Source organism: Rhincodon typus, chromosome 5 (genome assembly GCF_021869965.1).
Source record: "Rhincodon typus isolate 14 chromosome 5, sRhiTyp1.1, whole genome shotgun sequence".
In the NCBI taxonomy this organism is placed as follows: Eukaryota; Metazoa; Chordata; class Chondrichthyes; order Orectolobiformes; family Rhincodontidae; genus Rhincodon; species Rhincodon typus.
In genome coordinates, this window is record NC_063336.1 from 62382093 (window position 1) to 62410025 (window position 27933).

General features: G+C 39.0%; 1 protein-coding gene across 1 annotated transcript in view; it reads left to right on the forward strand.

The window, feature by feature from the left end:
* LOC109914682 (laminin subunit alpha-2-like) overlaps positions 1 to 27933 on the forward strand; it is a 378683-nt gene that overhangs the window by 213758 nt on the left and 136992 nt on the right. Inside the window, exons 20-23 of the mRNA XM_048597042.1 lie at positions 4582 to 4688; positions 8242 to 8523; positions 18355 to 18535; positions 20498 to 20634. Coding sequence (XP_048452999.1) covers positions 4582 to 4688; positions 8242 to 8523; positions 18355 to 18535; positions 20498 to 20634 — 707 coding nt within the window. The remainder of the gene's footprint in view (positions 1 to 4581; positions 4689 to 8241; positions 8524 to 18354; positions 18536 to 20497; positions 20635 to 27933) is intronic.

Genomic DNA, 27933 nt, shown 5'->3' on the forward strand with positions numbered 1-27933 from the left:
GTTAAAAGAACCAGTGGCAAAATAAAATCAGAGTGATGAGTAATGAAGCATCCAGAATTGGCCTTTAGTTGTCTATAACTTTACAATGTTTATGATTACAATTGGTAACATCGATTCGAAAAGTGCATGTCAGAATTACTGAAAGTGCACTTGCAGCAGGGAAGGTATTCAAACATGAGTAAATATTTGAAAGGCAACCCCATGGACTTTGACAGCAATGAGAAAGAGCAAGAATTAGTCATTAAATGGTGACTTCTATCAGCACAAAGTATTTCCATCCACAATGCAAATAACTTGTTGGCTCTGTTTTAAAAAGCCCAACCGTTACATTTTGAAACCACTTGCTTCTTTCAGTTCGCAAACCTCTTATTCCAATGGAAAAAGATCTAGGTAGATGTGTGGTAATTTTGATAAGTACTTATCTATTTTAAAATGCTTCCCTGATCCAGTCGCCATTTTATTTAGTGTAAAAGTAATAGATCACAATGATGATGCACCCTCTCAGGGCTGCTAAACACTTCCTTATTTACCTTTGTGTATAATACATTGATTTGAAGTCAAATCAGTATTGTGTAAGAAACTGAAATTTAACTTATTAACTGGGAACGGAATGCAAAGGCGCTTCAAAGAATAACTGACATGATATTTTTGTTTAAATGTTTTATGAATTGACAAAACTCGAGCCCAGTCCATGTCATTTTCATCCTGGACAGGTTTTTCAGATCCCTATCAACTGTGTTATGGGCTGCTGCACCTCATTCACTATCCTGAGCACGTGGTGCTGGAGCTCTGGTCTGTTTATTTGTCACTTTCAAATGGTAGTGCATTTACAACAATAATTCAACACAGCTAGGCCAATCTTTTTAAATCATCAGACCATCTGAGTTGACGATTGGTGCCATTTATAAGCTTGCACCTGGATGAGATAATTTGCTGCTGCCACCATGAGCAAAAAAAAATCAAAATAAAGGATGCCTCCGTGCTGGTATCTTTTGTGTTATTGTATGCTGATAAATCAGCATGATATAAAATGAACAGTGGGATCCACCTGTTCTTTCGCTATTATTTGCGTTACATTTTCAAAGCTATCTTTAAGCCAGAGCACATAACCAATCTGGTTTATCATTTATGCTCTTCCTTCTATTATTGAAGAATTCAAAGAGCTGTCAATTGCAAAAAGAAATCCACAAAAGAAACCAAACAACAGCAACAAAATTGCTAATTTTCTGTCCCTTTGCTGTGCTTTGACTATCTAGAACTCCATTGTATTCAAATCTCAGCAGGATTCACAGCTGTTTGAATGAAAATGTCTTTATTATATTTTTAATTACAGTAGGAATGTGAACATTAAAAGTGCTATGAAAATTGCCCCATTGTCTCCTTTTGATTATGTTATTCTGTCAACTATTGAAAACACGGGCTGGAAGAAATTTATGTTATTAAAATAGGGATGAAATAAGTCTGTGCGTACAGGAGTCGACTGTAACTTTGCTTACAACATGCCATACTTCCTTCTGATAAACCATTTAGAATTTTCAGATTCATTAGTAAATCCTTGATGGCACCAAAGCAAGCAATGACCCATGCATTTTTCATTATTGTAGCTTCTACTTATCCATAATAGTTTTGATTAAAAACTGTTGTCACAATTCAAGATACATTATTAAACAATAATGCATTTTGGATATGATTTATCGATTAGAAAGTAATTTGGAAAATCTTGAGGTCACAATAACATATTCACAAATGCAGATATTTCAATATTTTTAAATCTTACAACTAATTACCTAGATTATAGCATTTTTAGTATTAAAATTGGGCGGCTGACAAATACCCAACTATATGGTCACGTAAATACTAATAGAAATATCTTGCTATTTACTGTGAGAAAACTTGGAAAATATATAAGTCTTAATATCTTTCTAGATTAGGGACAGGGACTGTTCTAAAACTTGAAAGGTTTCAGAAAAGATTTACAAGGATGTTGCTGGAGTTGGAGGGTTTAAATTATAGGGAGGGGCTGAATAGCTGGGAGCTTTTCTTCCCTGGAGCATTGGAGACTGAGGGGTAACCCTTATAGAGGTTTATAAAATGATGAGCAGCATGGATGGGGTGAATAGCCAAGGTCTTTTTTCCCAGGGGAGGGGAGTCCAAAACTAGAGGGCATAGGTTTAAGGTAACAGGGAAAAGATTTAAAAGGGTCCTGAGGGGCAACATTTTCATGCAGGGATGGTTTGTGTATGGAATGAGCTGCCAGAGGAAGTGGTGGAGGCTAATACAATTACAACATTTAAAAGGCATCTGGATGGGTATATGAATAGGAAGGGTTTAGAGGGATATGGGCCAAATGCTAGCAATTGGGACTAAATCATTTTAGGATATCTGGTCGGCATGGACAATTTTGACTGAAGGGTCTGTTTCTGTTCTGTATAACCCAAGACTTAAGTGTGAGGAAATAATTTTTGTGTTTTGCATAGTTATTGAGACGTATGAATTTTTTTCAAAGCCTATCCACCAGCCTGTAAAATCTGTCTTCTCTTTTCAATTTAGCCAAACCCAGTCAATAATTATGATTGGATAGCTCTGCAAATTTAAAATTCATATCCTACAAGTAGTAAAAGCATTCAAGGTCGAACAGTATACAGTTGTATTTTGTAACTGAATGGAAACTAAGCAGTACTTTGACACATCGTTAGTTGTACCAAGACACTCATAACTCAGTTGTTAATATTCCAGACTTTAACAATTAAAGAAGACAAATTCTCAGTGACATATTTGCATTATAGGCCTGCTATCTAATGTCTTCAACAGATTCTGTGTCCAAACTGTAATATTAAATCGGAATATTAATGGACTAAATGATAAGTGCATTTTCAGAGGTGTTTTTGTTCCTCAATATCTATAAAGATGTTAAAGAGACTTAGAGATGTACAGCACAGAAAGAGACCCTTCAGTTGAACTCATCCGTGCTGATCAGATATCCTAAATTAATCTAGTCCCATTTGCTAATATTTGGCTAATATGCTTGTAAACCCTTCCTATTCATATACCCATCCAGATGCCTTTTAGATGTAGTAACTATACCAGCTTCCACCGCTTCATCTTGCAGATCATTCCATACATGCACCATCCTCTGCATGAAAATGTTACCCCTTAGGTCCCTTTTAAATCTTTCTCCTCTCACCTTACACCTATATCGTCTAGTTTTAGACTCATTCACCCTGAGGAAGAGACCTTGACTCGTCACCCTATCCATGCCCCTTGTGATTTTATAAACTTCTGTAAGATCACCCCTGAGCCTCCAACACTTCAGGGAAAATAGCCCCAGCCTATTTAGTCTATCCCTATAGCTCAAACCCTCCAAGCCTGGCAACATCCATGTAAATCTTTTCTGAACACTTTCAGGTTTCATAACATTTTTCCTATAGCAGGGAGACCAGTCATAATTGGCAAAAAGAACTGTTGTATTAGACACCATGGATTATCCTTTACCTCTAATTATAACAACCTGATTTCTTGATTGTGTAGCAGACACAAAAACTTGTTTTGGAATCAGTTCTGCCAGGCTTCCCAGGAACAAGAAGGTTTTTGGCAAAAAAAAAGACTGTGATCATGGCATTTTAACTATATCTGTCTTAAACAGTGGAGGTTCAATGCAGCCAAACTTTTAAAATCTGCATTTTCACAACTGAACTTACATTTCACTAATTGTGAAGCCCAGTTGAAACTATTTATGGGAGACCAGGCAACATGTTTAAAATTATGCTGATTCTTTCCTGCACACCTGGTCTTGCACTGAAGAAAGTACCTGCATTCTGCAAACTACTTGTTCAATTGGCATCTCCAGAAAACCCTGGTGTCCTGTCAAAAATAATTTTGCCTGTTGCTGTGCAGTTTTGCTGGCTAAATTTCAACTTTATAAAAATCACCTCCTTAAGATGATGCTCAATGGCTTTAAGTAGTAATTGCCCTATTGGATAACCTGCCCTCCCAATTGGTTTCACATCGAATAATTGACAAATGAAGGCAAATCAGACCTGGTCATAAAAACAACATGGATACCATTCTGATTCCTTCAAGCCCACTAGTGCTTGCTCTGCGCATGATCTGCCTGATATGTACTCCACACAAAATCACCCCAGTTGTCACAATTTCACCCAGTTTATTCACAGGTTTTACCATGCTGGTCTTATTCTTGCAAACAAAGAATGAATTTGCAAATGTTGTACGCGACTCCTCATGCACACGCTGTCAAAGGTTTTCTCACAGTTTTTCTTTTAGAGTTTGCAGATATCAGACAACTGAACTAATTATTGAGATTTATCTATGTCCAGAACCACTTCACATTGACACTAAGGTTATAACACAAGGTCATCATGTTTTTCATTGAAAAGTAATTTCTTTCTTGTTCTTTAGTACACCAGTTCAAGAGACCCTCTGCCAGAATACAAATTAGGAGCTTCTGTGTGATATCACTTGAACATCGATATGTTGATAGACGTATGAAATGTGATTTTATTTAACTTCAGCATAATGAGTTTAGCTTATTTTGTAATAATGACCATTTTCTTTTTTTTCAAGCCTGTGACTGTCATGTCAACGGGTCCATTGCTGAGCTCTGTGACAAGCAGACCGGACAGTGCCAGTGCAAACACAATGTTGCAGGAAGACAATGCGATCATTGTTTGGTAGGTATGGCTTCTAGAAATTCAAACACTTACGCAAAAATGTATTTGACATCTCTTATAACTACAATTCTGTCTACAGAGAGTAAATTAAAAGGTATGTTTTCCTCTGAGGATAGAATTAAAGTAACAGAATGAAAATCCACATCTGTCCGTGGTATGTTAGTAACAGATTTATTAGATTGACAAAAAACAATCTGTCAGAACTCAAATATGCCAGTAACAGCAGTGCATGAGGGTTTTCCATGTGTCTGGTAAGGAACAGATTTTACATTTCCAAAATCCATGATATTGAGAGGCTGGGAGTTTCTTCACTGTTCCAGCACTATCTGCATTGTAAATCGATGACTAATTCTTTGAAAGAAAAAAGACATCTTGACTTTGTGAATGGTGAAACTAGAACCCACATTTAAAGGATATCCTATGAGCAGGTCAGTTTATTTTCAAGTTTACAGTCTCACATCTGGTGGCCCCACAGACCACTTCTCATGACTTTCAGACCAGCTAGAACCTTCAATTCACTGGCAGTAGTGCCATTTAACTGTGCATACTGCAGCCAGGACACCACGGAGTGGTGGCAATGGGTGCTTGATTTAAGTACCGGAATCTTGTCCACTTGTGAACTCCTTATAGCATTATTGAAATTACTTTTCATGCAGTTTGAACACAATTCAAATGAATTGTTAAAATTGCCAGTAAATTAACAGAGCAAGCAACTTGACAAACACGTTATGCATTTATGTGATAACGTTACACAATGGAGTTTTGAAATATCTTTAACAGTTCAACATAGCAATAGTTACCTATTACTTGGCAAGTTCATATACATTTACACTTACCCTGCAGCACTTAAATTAAGTAGTACAGGAACCTTCTGATTGTATCAAATAATTGAGTTTAAATTAAATCAAGATCTAGAACCAAAAATTGTGACTTTACATTGGTACACACACACACACTCTTCTGTTGCATTTGTTACTGCCTATAATCCCATGTCCTGTTTTCCCTGCAGTAGACCATGCAGTCTGTTTTGGCTCTGCTGAGTGTGGAAATAGTATCAAGCCTCACTTAAGCATTGTAGTTTTAATTTGTGATTAATCAGAAATTAATCCATGTTAAAACTGCAATGATATTATGTAATGGTTAGAAAAGTATACTAACCTCTGGATAACTCTCAACCATGCTCCATTTTATACTCAACTATAGTACATCATACATTTAAATAGTTTCTCTAAGATCACATGTAAATCACAGAATCATATAATACAGAAGAAGGCCTTTGGCTCACAGAGTCTGAACTGACAAAAAAGCTCTAAATCTACACTAGTCCCACTTTCCAGCACTTGGCCCATAGTTTTGAATATTATGACACTTCAGGTGCTCATCCAAGTACTTTTTAAAGGCTGTGAGGCCATCTGCCTCTATTACCCTCTCAGGCAGTGCATTCCAGATTCCCATTCACTCTCTGTATGGGAAAAAAAAACTTTCCTTAAATCCCCTGTAAACCTCACCTTTCACCTTGAAAGTGTTCCTCCTTGTTATTGACCCTTCTGCTAAGGGAACAGTTGCTTTCTGTCCACTCTGCCCGTGTTCCTCATAATTTTATGTAGGTACCCCCCTTTAATCTTCTCAGCTCTCAAGAAGACAAAATCCAAGCTAATCCCACTTCTCTTCAAAGCTAAACCCAGGAATATCCTGGTGAATCTGCTCTGCACCTCGTCCAGTGCAATCACATCCTTCCTATAGTGTGTTGACCAGAAGTGTACACAGTACTGTAATTGTGACCTAACCAAAGTGTTATATAGCTCCAACATAATATTGCCAGGTAATAAGTGAATTCATATAAATATGTAAATCAATCAATGTCTTTGTTGCATTTTATATTTGAGTATCATTTTTGATTTAGATAAGTTGAATTTTGATGTTTTCTACATTCCTTCACTTTCATAACTTATAAATCAATAGTTTAAGTTTTCTTGAGGAAGCCTTAAGTTAGGAGTTACAAATTTGGAAAAAATAGTGCTGTGAATTAAATTATTTTTCAAAAGTGCAATGTGTTGATATTTTCCTGATAGCTGGTAATGAATTTAAGATTGAAACAACAAGTTCCTGATTAAAATTTGAAAATAACATTTGGAAAAAGTGTTTTTAAATAAATTGTGACAAAAGTTCAGCGACATAACACTCTGACTAAGGAAATTATGCTTGAAGAGAACTTATTCAATCTTAGAAAACAACATTGTAATCCCAATGGCTTACATTCTCCTTGAGCACTGCTCCCCATCTGATCATGGGATCGCCATTTTGTCCTTTAACACACATTGTATTAGTTAGAGGGCAATACTCGTCTACACGATTACATCTAAAAATCGGATTGTTCTAAATAGTAGAGTTCTTTTCTTCTCTTTTTGTCAGACCAAACATCACAAGTATCCAAAATGGCGTATATACCCACATACATATGTATACTGCCTATTTCAATGAGTTGCAGAATTACAGCTTTATAACAATTATTTGTCTCTTATTTTCCTACATTCGTAGAAAGTTCGATGATCTCAGTTTTTTTGGCAATAAAGTTGAAATGAGGAGTTCACCAGAGGAAGCATCACTATCTCACCCTCCATTCCACTTGCTGTATAAGGGCAAAAAAGTCTGCAAGTCTTAATACTGCGGAATGTCTTAAACACCACCTACTATGATGAAGTCATATAGGCTTGTTGAGAGAACTGGTTAAAATCTCAAAGTGTAAGATCTACAATCCAGACTCTTTAACAATGTCAATGCAATAAATTACATCTTGTTTAAGGCAAGAGCATCTCCTCCTTCGAGTAGCAAGAAGTTTTCCTCTACCATACTAACCAAACAAACCCTGTAGGTCCTTACCCTAGTGGGAGGGTGACAGCAAATCCACCTCCACCTTTTCAGAGCAGCATTCCCAGGAGACTGGAAGATTGTTTGTTGCAGTACATTTCCAACATTACAACAGTGGCAATCCTTCATTGGCTGTAAAGTGAATTGAGATGTCTTGAGGTTGTGAACAGCGCTGTAGAAATGGAAGCTCTTTCTTTAATCTGTGGGACTAAAACAAATGAAAAAAAATTTGAAAGAAATCAATCAATACTGAGGTTTTACTTCAATACTGTAATTTTTGAATAACTTGAAATATGTTCAAAGTTCCATTTAATTCTGTTTCTTTTATTATAAGAGCTTAACATGTCTTTGCTCATCTCATAGTAGTTTGGGAGAGTATTGAAAGTTTACGTAGAAATTGCTGGAAAAACTCAGCAAGTCTGGCAGCATCTGTGGAGAGAAAGCAGATTTAATGTTTTGGGTCCAGTGACCCTTCTTCAGAGCTTTAATGGAAACATTAACTTTGCTTTCTCTCCACAGATGCTGGCAGACCTGCTGTGTTTTCCCAGCAATTTCTGTTTTTGTTTCTGACTTGCAACATCCACAGATCTTTGTTTCTTTTTGAAAATTATTCATACTTGTTTGGTCATGTGCTTATGCTTTCATCTTGTGTTTTCTTTTATGTATTGTTCTGCATACTTTAAAGCCCAACTGCTGGTGGGATCATGAAAAGAAGGTTTGCATGCCATGCCTGTGCAGTCCCATCGGTTCCATGTCACTCCGGTGTGACCAAACAGGGACATGTATCTGTAAACCAGGTTTCTTGGGGAAGCACTGCACTCTCAGCAGGCAGCTCCATGAACAGCAATACGATGAGGGTTCAGAGATGGCGAAATCAGTTCAAAACCAACGTCGACGATGGTGGGCAACAGGCATTGGTGGCTGTCCACGGGGTGCATACAAGCCTGCTACAGCCTCTGCCAGAGGGGTAAAAGTGCATGATGCCTGTGTGCTGTGTCTGCCTTCATACTTGTAGTGTGGATTAAGAAAAGCAATTGCATTTCCCTTTTGAGAGACGTGTAATATTTTTGAAATACTGATGCAATTGCACATTTTTATGGAGCAATACAACATTAAAGATTTTAAATCTACATTTAAATCCAAATCAAATAGATATTGTGAATGTTTTCTGTCCTTTGCTGGCGATAGTGTACCGTATTAAACAAACTGGGACAGGCCGAGCCTAATTTCTATCAGGCATGGCGCCAAGCATAAAACAGTCCAGAATTTGGCAGAAAGTTGCAGTACTTACAGTACCTGGTAGTCTGCTTTATAAATAGAAAATGCTGCTATTATGCTGGAGGACATTTTTTGAGTTCCATGCAGTTCCATGATTAAGAGGTTGAGGCTTATTCTGCAAGTTCATACCTGTGCAAAACCTGATCAGCATGTGTTTGATGCTGACTCTGAGTACAATAGTTAAACCGTTCCTTACACTCTTGTGAATGCAACAGATCACATAAAGTAGACATTTAGCGAAAATTTTACATAGTTTTCCTTCAAAATAAATTGCGTTGCAGTTTCCGCTGTGTCAGTAAATTTAAAATCAATGTTTAATATGAAATGATGGATGGAAATTGCCTCACGAAATTGTGTTCCATTATTTCAATAAATTTTCAGTAATTTCCTGTTTATTGTTAGCAATATTTCAGAATAAGCATCTGAATAAAAAGAAAGCTCTTATAAATGGTCACAGAAATGATTTTTGATAGTACCATTACCAATCATCAGACACTGAAAGCTCAAGTGGAAAATAGTGGTATTAAATTAAGACAATAGTTTTCAACATCAGAATAAAGAACAAATGCAGTCATTAGTAAAATGAATCATTCTCAAGAGAAGTAGAAGAAATTCCAATTAAAATTGTGTTCAAAAAAAGAACACAGTGCTGCTACCTGTGAGAATACATTCAAAACTTTTGGAGTGGAAACAGCCAGGATGTAATGTTTGAAACATGATTGCACAGGGCTTTGTTGAGCAGAGATTGGACCATTCCTTCCTCAGGGTCACATTCTTCTGCAACAGAATTGATTTTCCGAGCCCCCTGCTGGATATAAGCAGGGTAACAACAACCTGAAAAAAAAAGTCTGTTCACTAGTCACCACGTTTATTAATATATTTGAATTGCCACCATCTTGGGTAGGATCCTTAAAGGGACCAGTGGAGACCCTTAAGAAAATGGCTCTGGGATGTTTTTCTTTAAAATTCCTGTTGGGGTCAGAAAGAGCTGAACAAGCAACCATTTCTAGGGATAGTAGGAACTGCCGATGCTGGAGAATCTGAGATAATAAGCTGTAGAGTTGGATGAACACAGCAGGCCAAGCAGCATCAGAGGAGCAGGAAGGCTGACATTTCAGGTCTAGACCCTTCTTCAGAATTCAGAAAAATTTCTGAGGAAGGGTCTAGACCCGAAACGTCAGCTTTCCTGCTCCTCTGATGCTGGTTGGCCTGCTGTGTTCATCCAGCTCTACACCTTGTTATCAACCATTTTGAGGATCACCTCATGCTCTTCAGTGCTGACCAGACATTCAGCTGGAAAAGCTCAGCAAGCCTGGCAGCATCTGTGGAGAGAAAATCAGAGTTAACGTTTCGGGTCAAGTGACCTTTCCTCAGAACTTCTGAGGAAGGGTCACTGGACCCGAAACTTAACTCTTCTTTTCACAGATGCTGCAAGATCTGCTGAGCTTTTCCAACAACTTCTGTTTTTGTTCCTGATTTGCAGCATCCGCAGTTCTTCCAGTTTGAGTCTTGGAACCTGGCTTATATCTTACCTGGCCATCACTAACAAATTAACAAACAGGTTACCCAGCTTCCATTAGAGCTCACAGGCAAATGGCATCCAGGCCTCAAAATGCCTCAGTGTTACGGCCAAGAAGGTGGTGGATGTGTTAAGCTTAACCTAGTCTGTGTCTTAAAATAGAATTATGCTTAACAGTGACAATACTAGCTAAGACTTGAGCTATCTAATTTTCTTCACAATGGTTATAGGGAAACACATGAATTGAGAAGTGCTTCATTGACCACAATCTATTTTACAAGTATTCTTTCTGAGCATCACCAGAAGAAATAATGAGCTAAGCTCCAGATTATATACATATTTTACAATCAAACTTCTGTTGACATGAAAACATTTGTCACAGAAATGATTCTAATGATGAAAAATTTTATAACCAATATGAGAGAATCTATCTTTGAACTTCAATGGCATTATGATTGCCAAATCTTCAACTACAGAAAAGCCTGCAGGATTACTATTCACCAAAAGTTGTAGTGGACCAGCCATATAAATATAGTAGTTGCAAGAGCAGATCAGAAACTGAGATTCTATAGGGAATTATTCACCTCCTGTCTCCTCAATGTGCACCTACAAAGCATAGATCAGGACTAGAATGGAATGCTGTCTACTTGCCTGGATGGGTGCAACTCCAATAATGCTCAAGAAGCTTGGCACCATGTGGGACAAAGCAACTCAATTGATTGGTACCATATCCACTAATGGCAAGATTGATTGCCTCCACCACTGGCGCACCATCTACAAGATGTACTGCAGTAACTCACCAAGGCTTCATTGGAAACACCTTCCAAACCCATAACATTTACTAACCTGGAATTATCCATTATTAAGGATAATGACATTCTGCAAGTTTCCCTCCAAGTCACAAACCATTCTGAAATATATCACCATACCTTCAGGATAATGGTCCAAATCCTGGAGTTCCCTTCTTCACAGCACAGTGGGTGCTCCGACACCCAAGACTGTATGAGTTCAAGAAGGCAGCTCAATGCCACTTTCTCCAGGGCAGTTAAAATGGACAGTTAGTGTTGGATTCCTGTGATGTTCACATCCCATTGAGAAACAAAAAAATTCTGTTGTTCAGAGCCCATTATTCTTTTTGCATTTTGCTCCATTACGATTGGTAGCCAAGGATCTGATGCAGAATTCCATGCTTTTAAAGATAAAAGAATCATTTAAGATATTACTTCCTCAGTAAAAGTGATGTTTTGAGCTATATGGAATTTTTTCCAATCCCATGTCATGTGTTACTCCATAAAAAGGTGCAGAAGCAGTAAATGTAATTTCATTTGCATAATTTCTGCAATTTTTCTTTTGCTTGGAATCACTACTGATGAGAATTTGAATATTTCAAGTTTTTGCTGATTGCGTGCTTGAAAATTAGTGGTTTTGCATGGTGTGAATTGAGTTAGTCTGCAGTACTCTTGGTTGAATCCTGATACAGAGATGAAAAGTACTAGACTGAAATGCCAATCAAATTACAATGTTTTATTTATTAATTGATCCATTAGGTTAAAATTGAGAAGACTTCCCAGATACTAATAGGGATAATTCAACTATGATGCGAACATATGTGTAGTACAATGCATATTCCAAAATTTACTTCACTTTCCCCTAAAGTGTACAAATATAACATCTCATTTTAATGTATCAAATGTACCACATTTATTTCCAGACTATGACATTGCAAGTACATTCATTCCATTAATTTCTAAACTTAATCATCCTTTGGGCTAATGGTAAGATTCTTGGTAGTGTGGATGAGCAGAGAGATCTCAGTGTCCATGTGCATAGATCACTGAAAGTTGCCACCCAGGTTGATAACGTTGTTAAGAAGGCATACGATATGTTAGGTTTTATTGGTAGAGGGATTGAGTTTCGGAACCATGAGGTCATGTTGCAGCTGTACAAAACTCTGGTGCGGCCGCACTTGGAGTATTGCGTGCAGTTCTGGTCACCGCATTATAGGAAGGATGTGGAAGCATTGGAAAGGGTGCAGAGGAGATTTACCAGATGTTGCCTGGTATGGAGGGAAGGTCTTATGAGGAAAGGCTGAGGGACTTGAGGCTGTTTTCGTTAGAGAGAAGAAGGTTAAGAGTTGACTTAATAGAGACATACAAGATGATCAGAGGATTAGATAGGGTGGACAGCGAGAGCCTTTTTCCTCGGATGGTGATGGCTAGCATGATGGGACATAGCTTTAAATTGAGGGGTGATAGATATAGGACAGATGTCAGAGGTAGGTTCTTTACTCAGAGAGTAGTAAGGGCGTGGAATGCCCTGCCTGCAAAAGTAGAAGACTCGCCAACTTTAAGGGCATTTAAATGGTCATTGGATAAACATATGGATGATAATGGAATAGTGTAGGTTAGATGGGCTTCAGATTGGTTTCACAGGTCGGCGCAACATCGAGGGCCAAAGGGCCTGTACTGCGCTGTAATGTGCTACGTTCTATGTTCTATTTGCCCTGATTCTATTTAATCTCACCATTAAATGCTTTGTGTAAAGTATAAACCCAACATTTCTTTTGGACAATGATTACTCAATTTGATGATCGGTAAAGTAACAGAACTCAAAGGTTGCATTCAAGAACTCAAAGGGGACACCTTCAAGGTGGTAAGAGAAGGTAGTGGGGCAATGTAAAATCAAGTATCATGGCAGCAGTCTTATACCTATCACCACTCCCACCCCACCCCACCAGCAGGTGTTTTACCTGCGAATGGAGGTGGACCCAACAACTTCTTTGTGAGCTGCTTCAGACTTGTCCAATGTCCAGTTGAAGGTCTATTCCTATGGAACTGCACCTCCACCAAGTGCTCCCCTATGCAAAGCTCTCCATTACCTGGACCTCACACCCTTCAATACCTCTTTCAGTTTGGCCCTGGAAAAGACCCGAGGTTAACGTCTCATCCAACTCCATTGATGGAGCCATTCTGATTGGCTTCCTCTAGACTGAGCTGGAAGTATTGCACTGAACCAGTTAATGGCCCATTGTCTCCTTAATTGCTGCAGGATAACCCGCCCAAGTGGAGGCGTGCTCCCCCAGTTTTCCAGCTGGATTCTAGGCCACTACATCTGTGTACATTTCTAGGTGAAGAATCAAACCTAATAATTTGTTTGATGTATTCTTTTGCAATCAGTGGGTGTTGCTGGCTAGGGCAGCATTTTGAGCCCATACATAGTTTACCTCAGGAAAGGGAAATATGTTAAGTATGTCCTCAGAGCGTCTGTGAAGAGGTCAGACATTCCTGCTAACCCATCGACATTCCTGACTTCTGACTGACCAAAGTGGAGGAAGTTCATTTGAGAATTAGAGCCTAACCTACAGACAGACTTTGTCAGGAGCACATGGAGGCAATGTCGAAACATCAGGGAGGGTGCACAAAACCCCACCAACTCATCTACTTGACCCTCCAAACACCATCCACTGGACATTAAGCAGAATCTGTGGATTGTGCGTTCAATTTGTTGGCTTTCTCAGAACCCAGAAAACTACAGCAGAAGGAATTCACCTCAATCCCTAAGGACCGAGAAGACATCATGTTTTTGAAACTAGAACAAAATATATTAGAATTCATTGCAGCAGCATTGTAAGTACATTTTTGTTAAACTGCATACAGCTTAGTGCTCAGCAGAGTAATGCACTATAACCTCACTTCTTTATCACATTTCTCTTCATTTGACAATGCTCATCCTTTTGTGCTGCTGTTGTGTTTTGACTATTTTATTCTAGCAGCTATTGTTAACAGTAATGTTTGGATGATCTTATGGAGCATTGCTTCCAATGTTTAGAAAATTGTCCAAGACTTGGGGGCAGAGCTTATTCATTTTCCCTTGTAGTGTTTATGGTGTGGGGTTCATGGTGCCCAGCCCACCATGACTGGAAGTGACTCTTCTCATGTAGTCTTCCATTCTTTGCTTTATTACCACAAGCAGCTGGGTTGTTGGGTGCCTTTCTTGACTAGTTGTGTGGCTGGAGGGGCAATGTACATGATAACTGCTGCGATCTTCTGGCTATCCCATCTCTGGCATCCTATTTAAAGCACAGTTACACATCACTTCAAGCTCTACAAGCCAGGACTGGTCCTCACTCTGTCATCTCAGAGCCTCCACATTCATGGCAACTCAGAGAAAGGGAAAGCTCACTCCCTACTTTGCAGAGGTTGTGGGAGATGGGATGATGGAGAGGACAGCAATCTTTTTTCTTACATAGAGCCCCAGAAGGCCGTGACACCAGACCAACCCAGCCTGGATCCAAATTGCAGCTTAGGTCAGTGCTGTGTCCTGGGTTCAGTTCAGGAGGATGGTCAGTGATATTCTGCACTCCACAAAGAGAGGTGATGCCTCTTCTCTTTACTACATTTTGCTCACAACTCTGCCATTCCACACACCCAAGAGCAAGGCTCATGGATTGCAACTCTCAACATGAATCATGTTCGCTCAATGCCTGTCATCACTTCACCTTGCAAAACTCCAAAGTCTTCCTGCTGCTGCACTTCCTACTCACTCAATAGGGACAGTGCATCACCCCTCCTGCTCATGTATTACCACTAGCTATTCTTCCATCCACTTCCATTATACTTAGTTCCTCCCTTTGTCTCATTGTAATGAGAAATTGATCCATCCCCTGGACTTGTGTCTCCACAGCACCTTGACCTACCTGTAATGGCCAGACTGATTCCACATGACCTCCAGAGCTGACTGTGGCCCCATCTTCCAATTACGATGACATGGATCCTCAGACTCTAATAAGACCGAGTGCCTGACTGACCCCAGCCAACCACATGGACTGGAATTAGACAAGTCCTTTGACTAACTGTGACATTACCCCCTGACCTAATGGTGGTCTTCCTTCACTCCCCTAAGCCTGCTCTCCTTTGACTTTCACACATGGCAATTTCTTAAAGCACATGTAGGATTTGCCACATAAACTGCTGGCACGTGCTGAAGGTTTGACATTGACCTAGCCCAGTGCCACATAGAATCACGCCCATCTCCTTGCCAGTTCAGTGCTGCCCACTGCTAAAAGCTGTCGGCCTCTTATTGTGCTAAAAGCCAGTGTGACCAATAAGTAGCCCATTAGTGAGTGGAGTCAGTGAGTGTGCGCTAAATATTCAGTAAGAACTGCATAGAAGTTGACAGCCTCTCAGGCATGGATGTCCCTGAGCTGCAGAAAGAAGTGTGGAAGGCCTGACGTAGTCAATGAGTTGGTCTAAGGGATGGCATGATGATCTGGTGAAGCTAGTCGCTTGCCCATATCGACATGGGTGGATGAAGGGTTGAGGAGAACAGTGATCATGGCACATATAGTGACAATGTTGTGAAACAGTAGTTGGATGATGGCCGGGGCACACCATCAGCAAGCTGCAGTTGCTAAGTACCTGCTCTGATTCCCATGATGAGAATTTGCGTCATCTAATACATTGGTAAAGCAGTGAAAAATTGAAGGTGGTGTATAAATAAGGTGAGTTGGAGCTTACATGAGATCCAATTGCCGCTTGAAGTTCTGAGGCTTGAGGGGCAAATCAGAAAAAGATTTCTTCATATCGAGATTCTGATATTTGGTCTCCAGGAAGGAATTTCATCCTTGATCTTCTTCATCTGTAATTGAATCAAAGAGTCATAAAAAGTTTCTGACTCCTCTGGCTTAGCTCCCAGACCTACAGCTACCATCAACATTGTCCACCCCTACCCCACTCGTACCTGAATTAAATATACTGCTCCATATGTATTATAATGATATATGTATGCATATACATGTGTATATATATCTTCTGATGATAAACCATGTTTTGATCCTCTGTGACATGAAAATTTGAATGAAGCATTATGACTGAAAACATGCAAGGATTGTATGGGAACAAAAAATATTGGAGTGAAAGTGAAGTTTCAAGTCAATAGGATCGTGAAGAAGGCATTTGGTATGCTTGCCTTTATTGGACAGTACATTGACTATAGGAGTTAGGAGGTCATGTTGCGGCAGGACACTGATTAGGCCACTTTTGGAATACTGCATGTAATTCTGGTCTCCCTGCTGTAAGAAGGATGTTGTGAAACTTGAAAGGGTTCGGAAAAGATTTACAAGAACGTTGCCAGGATTGGAGGGTTTGAGCTATAGAAAGAGGCTAAACAGGCTGGGGCTGTTTTCTCTGGCGCATTGGAGACCGAGGGATGACCTTATGTTGGTTTATAAAATCATGAAGGGCATGGATTGGGTAAATAGACAAGGTCTTTTCCCCGGGTGGGGAAATCCAAAACTAGAGGCCATAGGTTTAAGGTGAGAGGGGAATGATCTAAAAGGAACCAAAGGGGCAACTTTTTCACGCAGAGGGTGATGATTGTATGGAATGAGCTGCCAGAAGAAGTTGTGGAGGCTGGTACAATTACAGCATTTAAAGGGCATCTGTATGGGTACATGACTAGGAAGGGTTTAGAGGGATATAGGCCAAATGCTGGCAAAGTGGAGTAGATTAATTTGGGATATCTGGTCGCCATGGACAAGTTGAACTGAAGGGTCTGTTTCCGTGCTGTTTCTGTGACTCTATGACTCCATGACTCTATGACTGCAACCTTTTATCAAGTTTAACCAACAATAAATATGAACAATATTTGAACTTTTAATAATCTCACCCAGTGATTACTTAATAGTATTTGGAGTCTGTAAATGAATAAAGCAGAATAATTCAATTGTTCCCTTTCAACTGTTCCTTTTTGTCAGTAAAAAGCATATCATTCCCACTGCCTTGTAAAAACATCGTATTTTGTAACATGTTATTGTAAGCTGTGGCTCAGTTGGTAGCACCAAGGTTCTGGGTCTAAGTCCCACTCTGAAGCTTGTGTTTAAAAATGAAGGATGACATTCTAGTGTTATACTGAGGCAGGATGACATTATTTGAAGGCACTATTTTTCAGATGCATTGTGCATTTAAGGCCCCTTCTATGTGCTCATGTGGCTGAATAAGATCTTGTGGTATTATTTGAGGAAACAGGAGGAGGGTAGTTAACTTGGTGTTCTGATCATTATGTATGCCTCAATCAGCCACACACACACTAGGATTATCTGGTCAGTATCACCCTCCTGTTTGTGGGAATTTGTTGAACACAAACTGGCTGCCATGTTTCCCAAATTGCAATAGTGACAATACAGCACTTCAAGACATCCAGTCATCATGAAAAGCATTATTTTAATACTTTTTTTTTATGTCATGCACTATTGTGTCAAATTTTAATATAATAAAGCAAACAGAAGAAGTAGATATTTGCAAAGCAAGGAAAAATCCCTAAGCAATTGAAAATACACAGGAACCAGAAATTTATAACTTCTGATGCAATCATACTTTAAGAATTGGTAAAGAATGTTTGACTTGAATAGCAATGAAACTTTGATCTAATTTAATATTTAGTTGAATTTAATTAAATTTGATTGCATTTAGCATAGTCATCATCTTCAGAAGCAGAATAATACTTTGCTCCATGAATGAAGCAATGCTGTTAATCTTATAAAATTGTGTCTTCTTTGATTCACCATGAGAAATGACTTGGGACAATAACTTATATTTGTATTTAAACATGTTGGTTATATTGGTTATTACACTCATCTCAAGCCTCATTCAATCATATTGGCTGAATTAAAATTAAAAGTATTTTGTGTTTATCATGATGGCATTAAAATAAATATGTTAATGCTTTTGTTACAGCAATGGGCCAACAAGTGATAAACACATTCGTTCACTAATGTCTGCAATTGTTTTGTGTGCTATGATTTCTTTTGTGGTATAAACAAATGTATAATTCTGAAAATATAGACTTACTGATTTATTGTATTTTGAATTCAAAGATTTGTGACTTAATTGTGATTTATTCCATTAGTGGGAAGTCTGTGCCTGTAATGAACCACATATATTGTTGTATCTTTTGGCTCAATTTATGTTAGATCCTTGACAACAATTTACTTACATTTTTTAGAGTGAAACTTATTACCTGCATTCTTCAAGGGGCTGTATACCCTGTAATTGCAATTCATTTGGATCAAAATCATTCGACTGTGATGATAAAGGCCAGTGCAGATGTCAGCCTGGAGTGGCAGAGCAGAAATGTGATCGATGTGCTCTTGGCTTTTATCACTTTCAAGAAGGAGGATGTGTTTGTATGTAAATTAATTTAACTTTTTTTAAGAGATGCATTATAGTAGATTTGATGTGACACACTTTACTCACGGCAATGTTTATGCTGCACACAAAACAAAACTTTTCACTGTGCTTGGGTGCATGTGACAATAATAAATCAAATCAAAAGTTATGAGATGAAGTGCGATTTAAATAAACCAAAAAGCTTCACAAGTGCTCACATTGTGTTTACCAATTCACTACTGGAGTTACTTATTGAAGCAGAGACCATGTCAATATGTTGGACAGGTAAAACCGAATAATGGACAGACAAGTGGGATTAAGACTCATGGAGGATAAGCACCATCAAGAATTGTTGATTGGAATGGTTGTTTCAGTGTCAGTTTTTGGGATTGTACATATCAGCAGTCTAATGACTTGGATGGATGTGGTTTCTGGAGATGAATCAGTGTTCTGAATTTTATGTTCCGTGACAGGTTTGAAACTTGGTCGGGGGTGGGGGGGGAACATAAAATCCAAGGCATGGCCTTCCCATTATCTACCCCCAATCTATCTGAAGTTTTGTGAGCAGCAGGAATGGTGTTAGGCAGCATATCTCCCCTGGGGCCTATTGAGATCCTTAGATAGCCAAGTCATGGTCGGAAATGAATCAGTGTTCCTCCAGAGTCCTGTTATGTCAGCACTTCCCAACATCCAATCCAGGTTTATAAAAGACAGTTGGTTAAGAATCGAATGAGGAATTAAATTGAAGGGGTACTGGGAAAGGACAGAGTTTGGGGCTAGCTCTGTAGCTCTTGAAGAGAGTTAATGCAGACACACTGGGTTGAATGACTTCTTTCTGTTTAAATAAATTAAATAATCATTTAACAATTTTGCCAAATGTGTGACAGGAGATCAGGATAATTTTGACAAATATTCTAGGTGTATGACACTGTGATGTCATAACTGGTTCCAATCTAAATATTAAGGGAAGAATTGTGGAATCAACTTGCACTGAGTAAACATTGCTTAACTATTTTACTCAAAGGTAATAGTGAATATATTTCAGAACTAAATTAATTAATAAGAGGAACATGATATAGTTCATTCTGAAATTATGTTACTTTGCCTAACGTGTACAAATGGTTTCCTTCCTTATTTCCATTCATTAAAATTGCCTATCAAGCAAAGTAGTAAGTGAAGACAATGCACAGACCAGGGAGAGGTTAGCAGTAAAGAGCAATTGCCTTGAAATTAGGCAGCAGGATAATAGACCATAAATACTTACACGCCTTTTCAAATTCATGATCCTACTATTTTAGCAAAAGCATTAACTCCTCTATTTTAAGTGAGTTAATGCTGTTTTCTAGGAGAGGAATGTTAGATGATGTCTTGAGCATTTGAACTCACTTAACCCACCATATAATTTCAACATCAGTAATTTTATGGCATTACGGATACTGAGAAGAGCAGGCATGTAATATTGAGGTGCAAAATTACACTGTTATGCTTTATAGAAAATTTAGGGTAATTGAAAAAGCTTCTGTATTGAAAGGTTTTAGATTACGTTGTAAGGCATAACAGCATAATATGGTTTATAACTGACATGTCAACCCCAAGATTAGATTATTGCTTCAATGTTGATTCTCTGTATCTGCAAACTGTTTCAATGTTGTGATGCAGGATTTATTCTGCCTTTGGTTTGCTGTTGTTCAGTCAGTAACTATTGTTCCAGATGCAAACTGAGTATGAGCTTCAAATTTTTGATATGATAACATCATTACTACAAGGGTATAGTGAAAAAAACTCCATGAATTATGACTAATGAATTCTGAATCCATAATTTGAATTCCTTCTCAATTGTAATCAATCATTGCCACAAAAATTTGAAATCTTAGAATCTTTGTTCATAGATGTTGTGCAAATAGTTTTTAAAATGCTTGACAGCTAAGTTGTCAAAGAGAGCAGGAATGCTAACTCATTTCTTTAATTTCTCTATAAAGCATGTGAATGTGCCCATGTCGGCAACCATTGTGATTCAGAAACCGGACAGTGTATCTGCCCTCCAAATACAGTGGGAGAAAAATGCGACAAATGTGCTGCAAACTTCTGGGGTCATAACTTTGTCAGTGGATGTAAAGTAAGTTTTTCAGTAAATGCATTTTTGACTGTCAGAAAGTTATTAATGTATGCATCCCTTTACTTGGTTTACTTACTTGACACAGATTGTAAAAAAGAAGTTCGTAAGCAGAAAAATCAGAAGCTTTTAATTTTAAACTATTGAAGTTCTTTTCCCTTGCGTGTCACATGCCATTCCCAGTTGACAGGATCGGCAAAAGGTTTTCTCCCAGGCTTCAGTTAGTTTAACTGATAGTTTGCTGTTATCAATACATTGAATTCCTAGATGAATCTCTTGTCCTCATCAGTCTAGTTTCTGCAGGATGTTTGCCTACATTGCTAACATGTAAGTGGTAGTCGCAGTGTGGAGGATTGTAGACATGAATCTGTGTGCAATTATTCCATCGCCAAGATCGTTTTAGTTTTGAAAGTAAACTGCTATCTGGTGAGTTAGTTTTGTCTGTTAGGAACTTTGAACATGAGAACAAAGGAACAGGAGTAGGCCAGTCAGCCTGAGCCTGGCCAACATTCAATATCATCAATGCTGATTGAACAGTGTTTCCCATAACCCTGTAAACCATTGTTAATCAAAAATCTTATCAATCCCCAAACATATGTAAAGATTGAGCTTCTAACAGCCCTCAAATTGCTTGCTGCACTTTCATGCGAGCTTTCAGTGTCTTATGAACAAGGACACCAGGTTCTTTTGGACATTACCATTTTCCAACCTCTCACCATTTGACAACTACTTTGCACCTTCTAGCTATGTCTTTCAACATTCCAGATGAAGGTCTTTGGGTCCCAGGGATTTGTCAACTTTCAGTCCCATTGATTTAATGTAGCATCAGTGCTTGGACCCCCGCTATTCACAATATATGTTAATGAGGAGGGAATTATAGAGGGAAGAGATGGCTTAGTGGTATTATCGCTGGACTGTTAATCCAGAGACCCAGATAATATTCTGGAGACCTGGGTTTGAATCCCACCACGGCAGATGGTGGAATTTGGATTCAATAAATTCTAATGGCGACTACAAAACAATTGTTGGGAGAAAACCCATCTGATTCACTCATGTCCCTTAGGAAAGGAAACTCCAGACTCTAAACCTATTCTTAACTGCCCTCTGGGCAATTAGGGTTAGGCAATAAAATGCTGACCTAACCAGTGATACCCTCATTCTGTGAATGAATTTAAAAAAAAAGCTAAATGTAATATCTCCAAGTTTGCAGATGACACAAAGCTGGGTGGGAGTCGAGCTGTGAGGAGGATGGAGAGATGCTTCATTTGGATTTGGACAAGTTGAGTTCGTGGACAGACGCATGGCAAATGAAGCGTAATGTGGATATATGCAAGTTTATCTACTTTGGTAGCAAAACTAGGAAAGCAGAATATTATCTGAAGGTGATAGATTCAGAAAGGGTGAGGTGCAACCAAGCCTGGATGTCTTTGTACTCCAGTCGCTGAACATATGCATGCTGGTGCAGCAGGCAGTGAAGAAGGTAAAAGGTATGATAGTCTTCGTTGTGAGAAGATTGCAGTACTGGAGAAAGGATGTCTTGCTGCAATTATACAGGACTTTGGTAAGAGCACATCTGGCATTTTGTGTGCAGTTTTGGTCTCCTTATCTGAGGAAGGATGTTCTGGCTATGGAGGGAATGTGACAAAGATTTACCAGACTGACTCCTGGGGGTCTCCCTGCTATAGGAAAGATGTCGTTAAACTTGAAAGAGTTCAGAAAAGGTTTACAAGGACGTTGCCAGGCTTGGAGGGACCAGTAGGGAGAGGCTGAATAGGCTGGGGCTATTTCCCCTGGAGCACCCTTCACCTGCTGAAGGGTGACCTTATTGAAGTTCATAAAATAATGAAGGGCATGAATAGAATGAATAGTCAAGATCTTTTTTTCCCAGAGTAAGGGAGTCCAGAACGAGAGGGCCTAGGTTTAAAATGAGAGGGGAAAGATATAAAAGGGACCTGAGGGGCAACTCCTTCACGCAGAGGGTGATGCTTGTATGGAATGAGCTGCCAGAGGAAGTGGTGGAGGCTGGTACAATTACAACATTTAAAAGGCATCTGGATGGGTACTTGACTGGGAAGGGTTTAGAGGGATATGGGCCAAATGCTGGTAAATAGGGCTAGATTAATTTAGGATATCTGGTTGGCATGGACGAGCTGGACTGAAAGACCTGTTTCTGTGCTGTACATCTCTATGACTCTATGAAAGGACTGACATATGAAGAGAGACTATCAGTTAGGACTATATTCACTAGAGTTTCAAAGAATAAGGGGGAATCTCACAGAAACATATATAAGTCTAACAGTATTAGACAAGGTAAATGCATTAAGAATGTTCGCAATGACTAGGAAGTTCAGAACCAGGAGCCACAGTCTAAGAATATAGGGTAGACTATTTAGGACAGAGCTGAGACGAAATTTCTTCATTCAGAGAATGGTGAGCCTGTGGAATTCTCTGTCACAGAAAGTGATTCAGGCCAGAATGTTGGAATGTTTTTGAGAAGGTGTTGTATACAGTTCTTATGGCTAAAGGGAACAAAGAGTATGGGGAGATTGTGGGAACAGGGTATCAAGTTGGATATTTGGTCATGACAAGGTTGAATAGTGGAGTAGGCCGTTGGAGTTGGCTGACCTAATACTGCTGCTATAATCCTGTTTCTATTTCTCTTACACAACTTCCTTATGAATACTAATTTCCTTCAGATTCTCACTCTAACTAGATAATTTGATCTTTATTATTTCAGGGAGACTTCTAGTGTCACTTATGTGAAGACATACACAGAGTACTTATGTAACTCCTCTGCTATTTCTCCTTTCCTTCATAAATTGTCCAGTTTCCACCTGCAAAAGACAGATATTTATGTTTGCTAATCTTCCCCTGGCACTCGAATAACTCTTGAATGCATGCATTTGTACTGATTTTTTTAGGATTAAGGTTTTAAGAACTGTTTAGCAGTAAATTATTAAATTTTGTGTGTAATAATTAGAAAGCTGGAACCGTATAGTAAGAAAAAGCAGAATATAAAAAAATGAAGCAGGAGTAAGTTATGCAGCTCGTTGAGTCTGCTCTGCCATTTAATAAGGTCTTGGTTGAATTAACAGAATGTTTCTATTATATAATGTATTGTGAGTAAAGTATCAACAGCCTTATGGTGCCTAGCAAGCTAACATTGGTGTCATGTTATGGAGAGAAAAATTTTTCTAATTCTCGAACTTCATTTGTGAACTCCTATAAGATTTCTTTTCAGTTGTTGAATTCCCGTCAGTGCATTGAGAAATTACTGCATTTTACCTCAATATTCAACCTTACTTTTACGTTGTCAATTTATTTGTTCATGGGATATGAAAGTCACTGATAAGGTCCAGCATTTATTGCCCATCGCTAATTGCCCGGAGGGCAAGGTTGTAGACTTGCTTGCCAAGCTGGTGTGTTTGATTGCACACATTTTGTCACCCTGCTGGGTAACATCGTCAGTGCACCACCAGTGAAGTGTTGGTTTCCATCCCGCTTGTTATTTATATGCCTCAGTTTGCTGGGGGTTGGTCTTACTTCTGGCTTTGTTCTTCAGTGGTTTGTATTATTGGGTCCAGTTCAGTGTGTTTGTTGACGGAGTCCTGGTTGGAATGCCAGGCCTGCAGGAATTCCCTGGTATGTCTCTGTTTGGCTTGTGCTACTTTAGATATGTTGTCCCAGTCGAATTTGTGTCCTTCTTTGTACATGTGTATTGAGACCAGTAAGAATTGGCTGTGTCTCTTGGTGGTTCGTTGGTGTTTGTGTATCCTTATTGTCAGTTTTCTTCCAGTTTGGCCTATGTAACGTTTCTCGCAGTCCTTGCATGATATTTTGTATATTACATTAGTTTTGTTGGTTGAGGGTATGGTATCCTTTACGTTCATCAGTAGCTGTCGTAGGGTGGCTATTGTGGGCTACCCTGATACCTAGGAGGTGTCTTCTCAAAATCTTTTCAAAAACTTTGTCCAGAGAGTAGTTAAAAATCAACCACTTTTTGGGGAATTAGTTGCTGAAAGGTTGTTTCCCCCTGTAGGAGAGTCTAGGACCAGAAGGTACAACTTAAGAATAAGGGATCACACGTTTAAGATAGAGATGAGGAGAAATTTCTTTCCTCAGAGGGTAGTGAATCTGTGGAATTCTTTACCGTCAAGGCAGAGGTAGACAGATTTTAAATCAATGAGGGAATTGAGGGTTACGGGGAAAGCAGAGTTTGGAATAATGTGTACAGTTCTGGTCACCCTATTGTAGAAAGGATGTTATTAAATTGGAGAGGGTTCAGAAAAGATTTACAAGAATGTTGCTGGGACTGGAGTATTTGAGTTGTAGGGAGAGGCTGGATAAACTGAGACTTTTTTTCTTTGGAGCATAGGTTGAGGGGTGACCCGCCATGCCTCAATGTTACTTTTGTAAGATTTACCATTAACTTCTTAAAAGAAGATACGTTTCCAAAATTTCCTGTCCTTGATAACCAATTGACAGGGCTATGTCTGTTGTTATTCTAGTGTTTTAATTAATGCCTTGTGATCTGTCCAAATGTGTTCCTTTTATCAGACTTTTTGTCAGTTTAGTACAAATGAGTGGCTTGTTTAGACCATTTCAGAATTGTGGATCTGGAGTCACTTGTAGGCCTAACCAAGTGAGGGTGGTAGATGTTTCTTCCCTGAAAATCATGATGAACTAGAAGGATTTTTATGACAACCATTTTATAACAATGTTATGACATAGTCACTTTTAGACTAGCTTTAATTTCAGATTTTAATTGTATTCACAGTTTATCATCTGCTGTAATGGGATTTAATCCCATATCCCCAGAGTGTTAGCCTGGGTCCCTGAATTATTAATCAACTGACAGTACCTCCACACAACTGCTTATTCTTAATATTCTTATTCTTAAACTGACTGGACTGTAGTAACTAGGAATGTACTGCACCCTTTACAACATATCACATTTGCCACTCTCTGATCCTCTGACAGCTCCTCACCTCTGTATCTGGGGAAAGTTGGAAGATTATGGCATGACCCTCTGCTACTTCACTCTGACTTCTTCTATCAACATGGGATGTAAACCATCTGGACCAGCAAACTTGTAAACTTAAGCATTGCTAGCCTTTCCTGTTTGTCACTCCATTCATGACATCTACCATTGCTGTATCTACAGCTATTTTGTTAGTATCCTCGTTCTTAATAAACACCCATCCAAAATACTCATTAATTATTCAAATCTCTCCCTGCACCTTGAAGCATAAACTTCCTTATTATTTATTTGAACGCAGAAGATTTTCTATAATTTTACGTTAAGTGTCATTCTATTATCTTAGTCTCTCTTCACTAGTCTATTTTCTTGCTAAATTCTACACTGAACTTATTTTCTTTATCTTGGCTCTTGCTTGAAGATTTCATACATCAGCTTATTTTGGTTCGCAATGTTTATAATTCTTTCCCCTCATCCAGTGTGTTCTGGATTTCGTTCTCTTTTGCCATTGCCGGAATGACTCTAGACAATTTTCTCCTTCAAGGTCACCCTTTACTCTGGCTTTTGCTGCTAGTCTTTCTTTCTATTTTATCTTGGCAAATCCCTTCTCATCCCATTGACGATAGTCTGTTTCTAATTTAGAAGTTCGACTTGAGACTTTGCCTTGCTCGTTTCCACCACTGTTCTAATCCAGATGATATGATGATCACTGTTACTTTCTTCAGATACTTGGTCCATCATCTCCGCTCTTTCTTTGTGGAAGGAGGAGGATTTCACGGAGTAGCGGTGAGAATAGAAGGAACAAAATTCATAGAATTCCTACAGTGTGGAAATAGGCCACATGGAACATCGAGTCCACGCTGACCCTTCAAAGAGCATCCCACCCAGACCCAACCCACTATCTATCCCTGTGACCCTGCATTTCCCATGGGTAACCCAGCTACCCTGCACATCCCTGAATACTGTGGGCAATTTATCATGGAGGAAACTAGAGCACCCAGAGGAAATCCCATGCAGACATGGGGAGAATGTGCAAACTCCACACAGACAGTCACTGGAGGGTAGAATTGAACCCAGATCCCCGGCACTATGAAGCAGCAGTACTAACCAATGTGTTACCATGCCATCCCAAAGTTAATGCTTTAATTGGTGGGGTCAGCAACAGGGAGCACACCAATACAGTTGTGTTGGAATAGTAGGATGGGAAATGCAATTGTGGACTCATAAAAATGTGCTGAGTTGGGCAGAGAATGCACGTGTGAACTGATGAGGAGCAAAAGGGAGGCGATGGCCTAGTGGCTAGAGATAGTCACTTTTTATGAAGAATACAAATTACAATTAATGTTAAAATACTTGGGAATGAAATACTTAAAAGTCTTAGAGAAAGAAACAAAATTCACGTCGGACATTTATTTCTTTGAGTTAGGGGTGCTGTAGATTTATTTTCCAATTTACTTTCACTAGCTTATACGTATTGCTAGACTATCAATCCAGAAACTTAGCTAATGTTCTCGGGTCCTGGGTTCATATCCTGCCATGGTGTAATTTGAATTCACTAAAGAATCCAGAATTAAGGGTCTAATAGTGAACATGAAACCAATGCTGATCGTTAGAAAAAAAGAACCTGGATTTGTCAATGTCCTTTAGCGAAGAAAATCTGCCATCCTTACCTGGTCTGGCCGACATGTGACTCCAGGCCCACAGTAATGTATTGATTGTTAACTGCCCTGTGGGCAATTAGCGATGGACAATGAATGCTGGTCTAGTCAGAGATGCCCACATCCCGTGAGTGAATTTCAAAAAAAAGCACAGAGCGTGTCCATGTACCCTAGGTTAAAGATCAGAATAAGTTGTCCTGGGAGGGGAAAAGAAGATATTATTTGCTTTGAGGATGGAAATAAATGCCAAATTGAATTTGAAACAAAGGATAGAGATTGTAATTTTGAAGCGGTTTCCTACAGCCTTCACTGTAGACTTTGAATCTCTTATGCATTGCTGGCATTTTTAAAAAGCTGAAAATTAATGGAAACTTATTTTTCTTTTACTCTTGGGAGAAAGAAGTTACTGAGCAATAATATTATTAATTCCTAACTGTCAAAGAAAAACCTGTGTTCAATAAAATTGAAGAAATGACACTTGTGTTTTTAGATGAAATGTAAAAATGCAATCTTCTTGTTCACTATAGATTCCAAAATATCCCATGGAAGTGTCAAAACTCAAATACTTGAGGGGCCATGCCCCTTAGCTCCCTAGGCTAAAACCTTGAGCACCTGCTGTAACTCTGCATATGTTTCTGTAATCCAGACATGGAGATTCAAATAGGC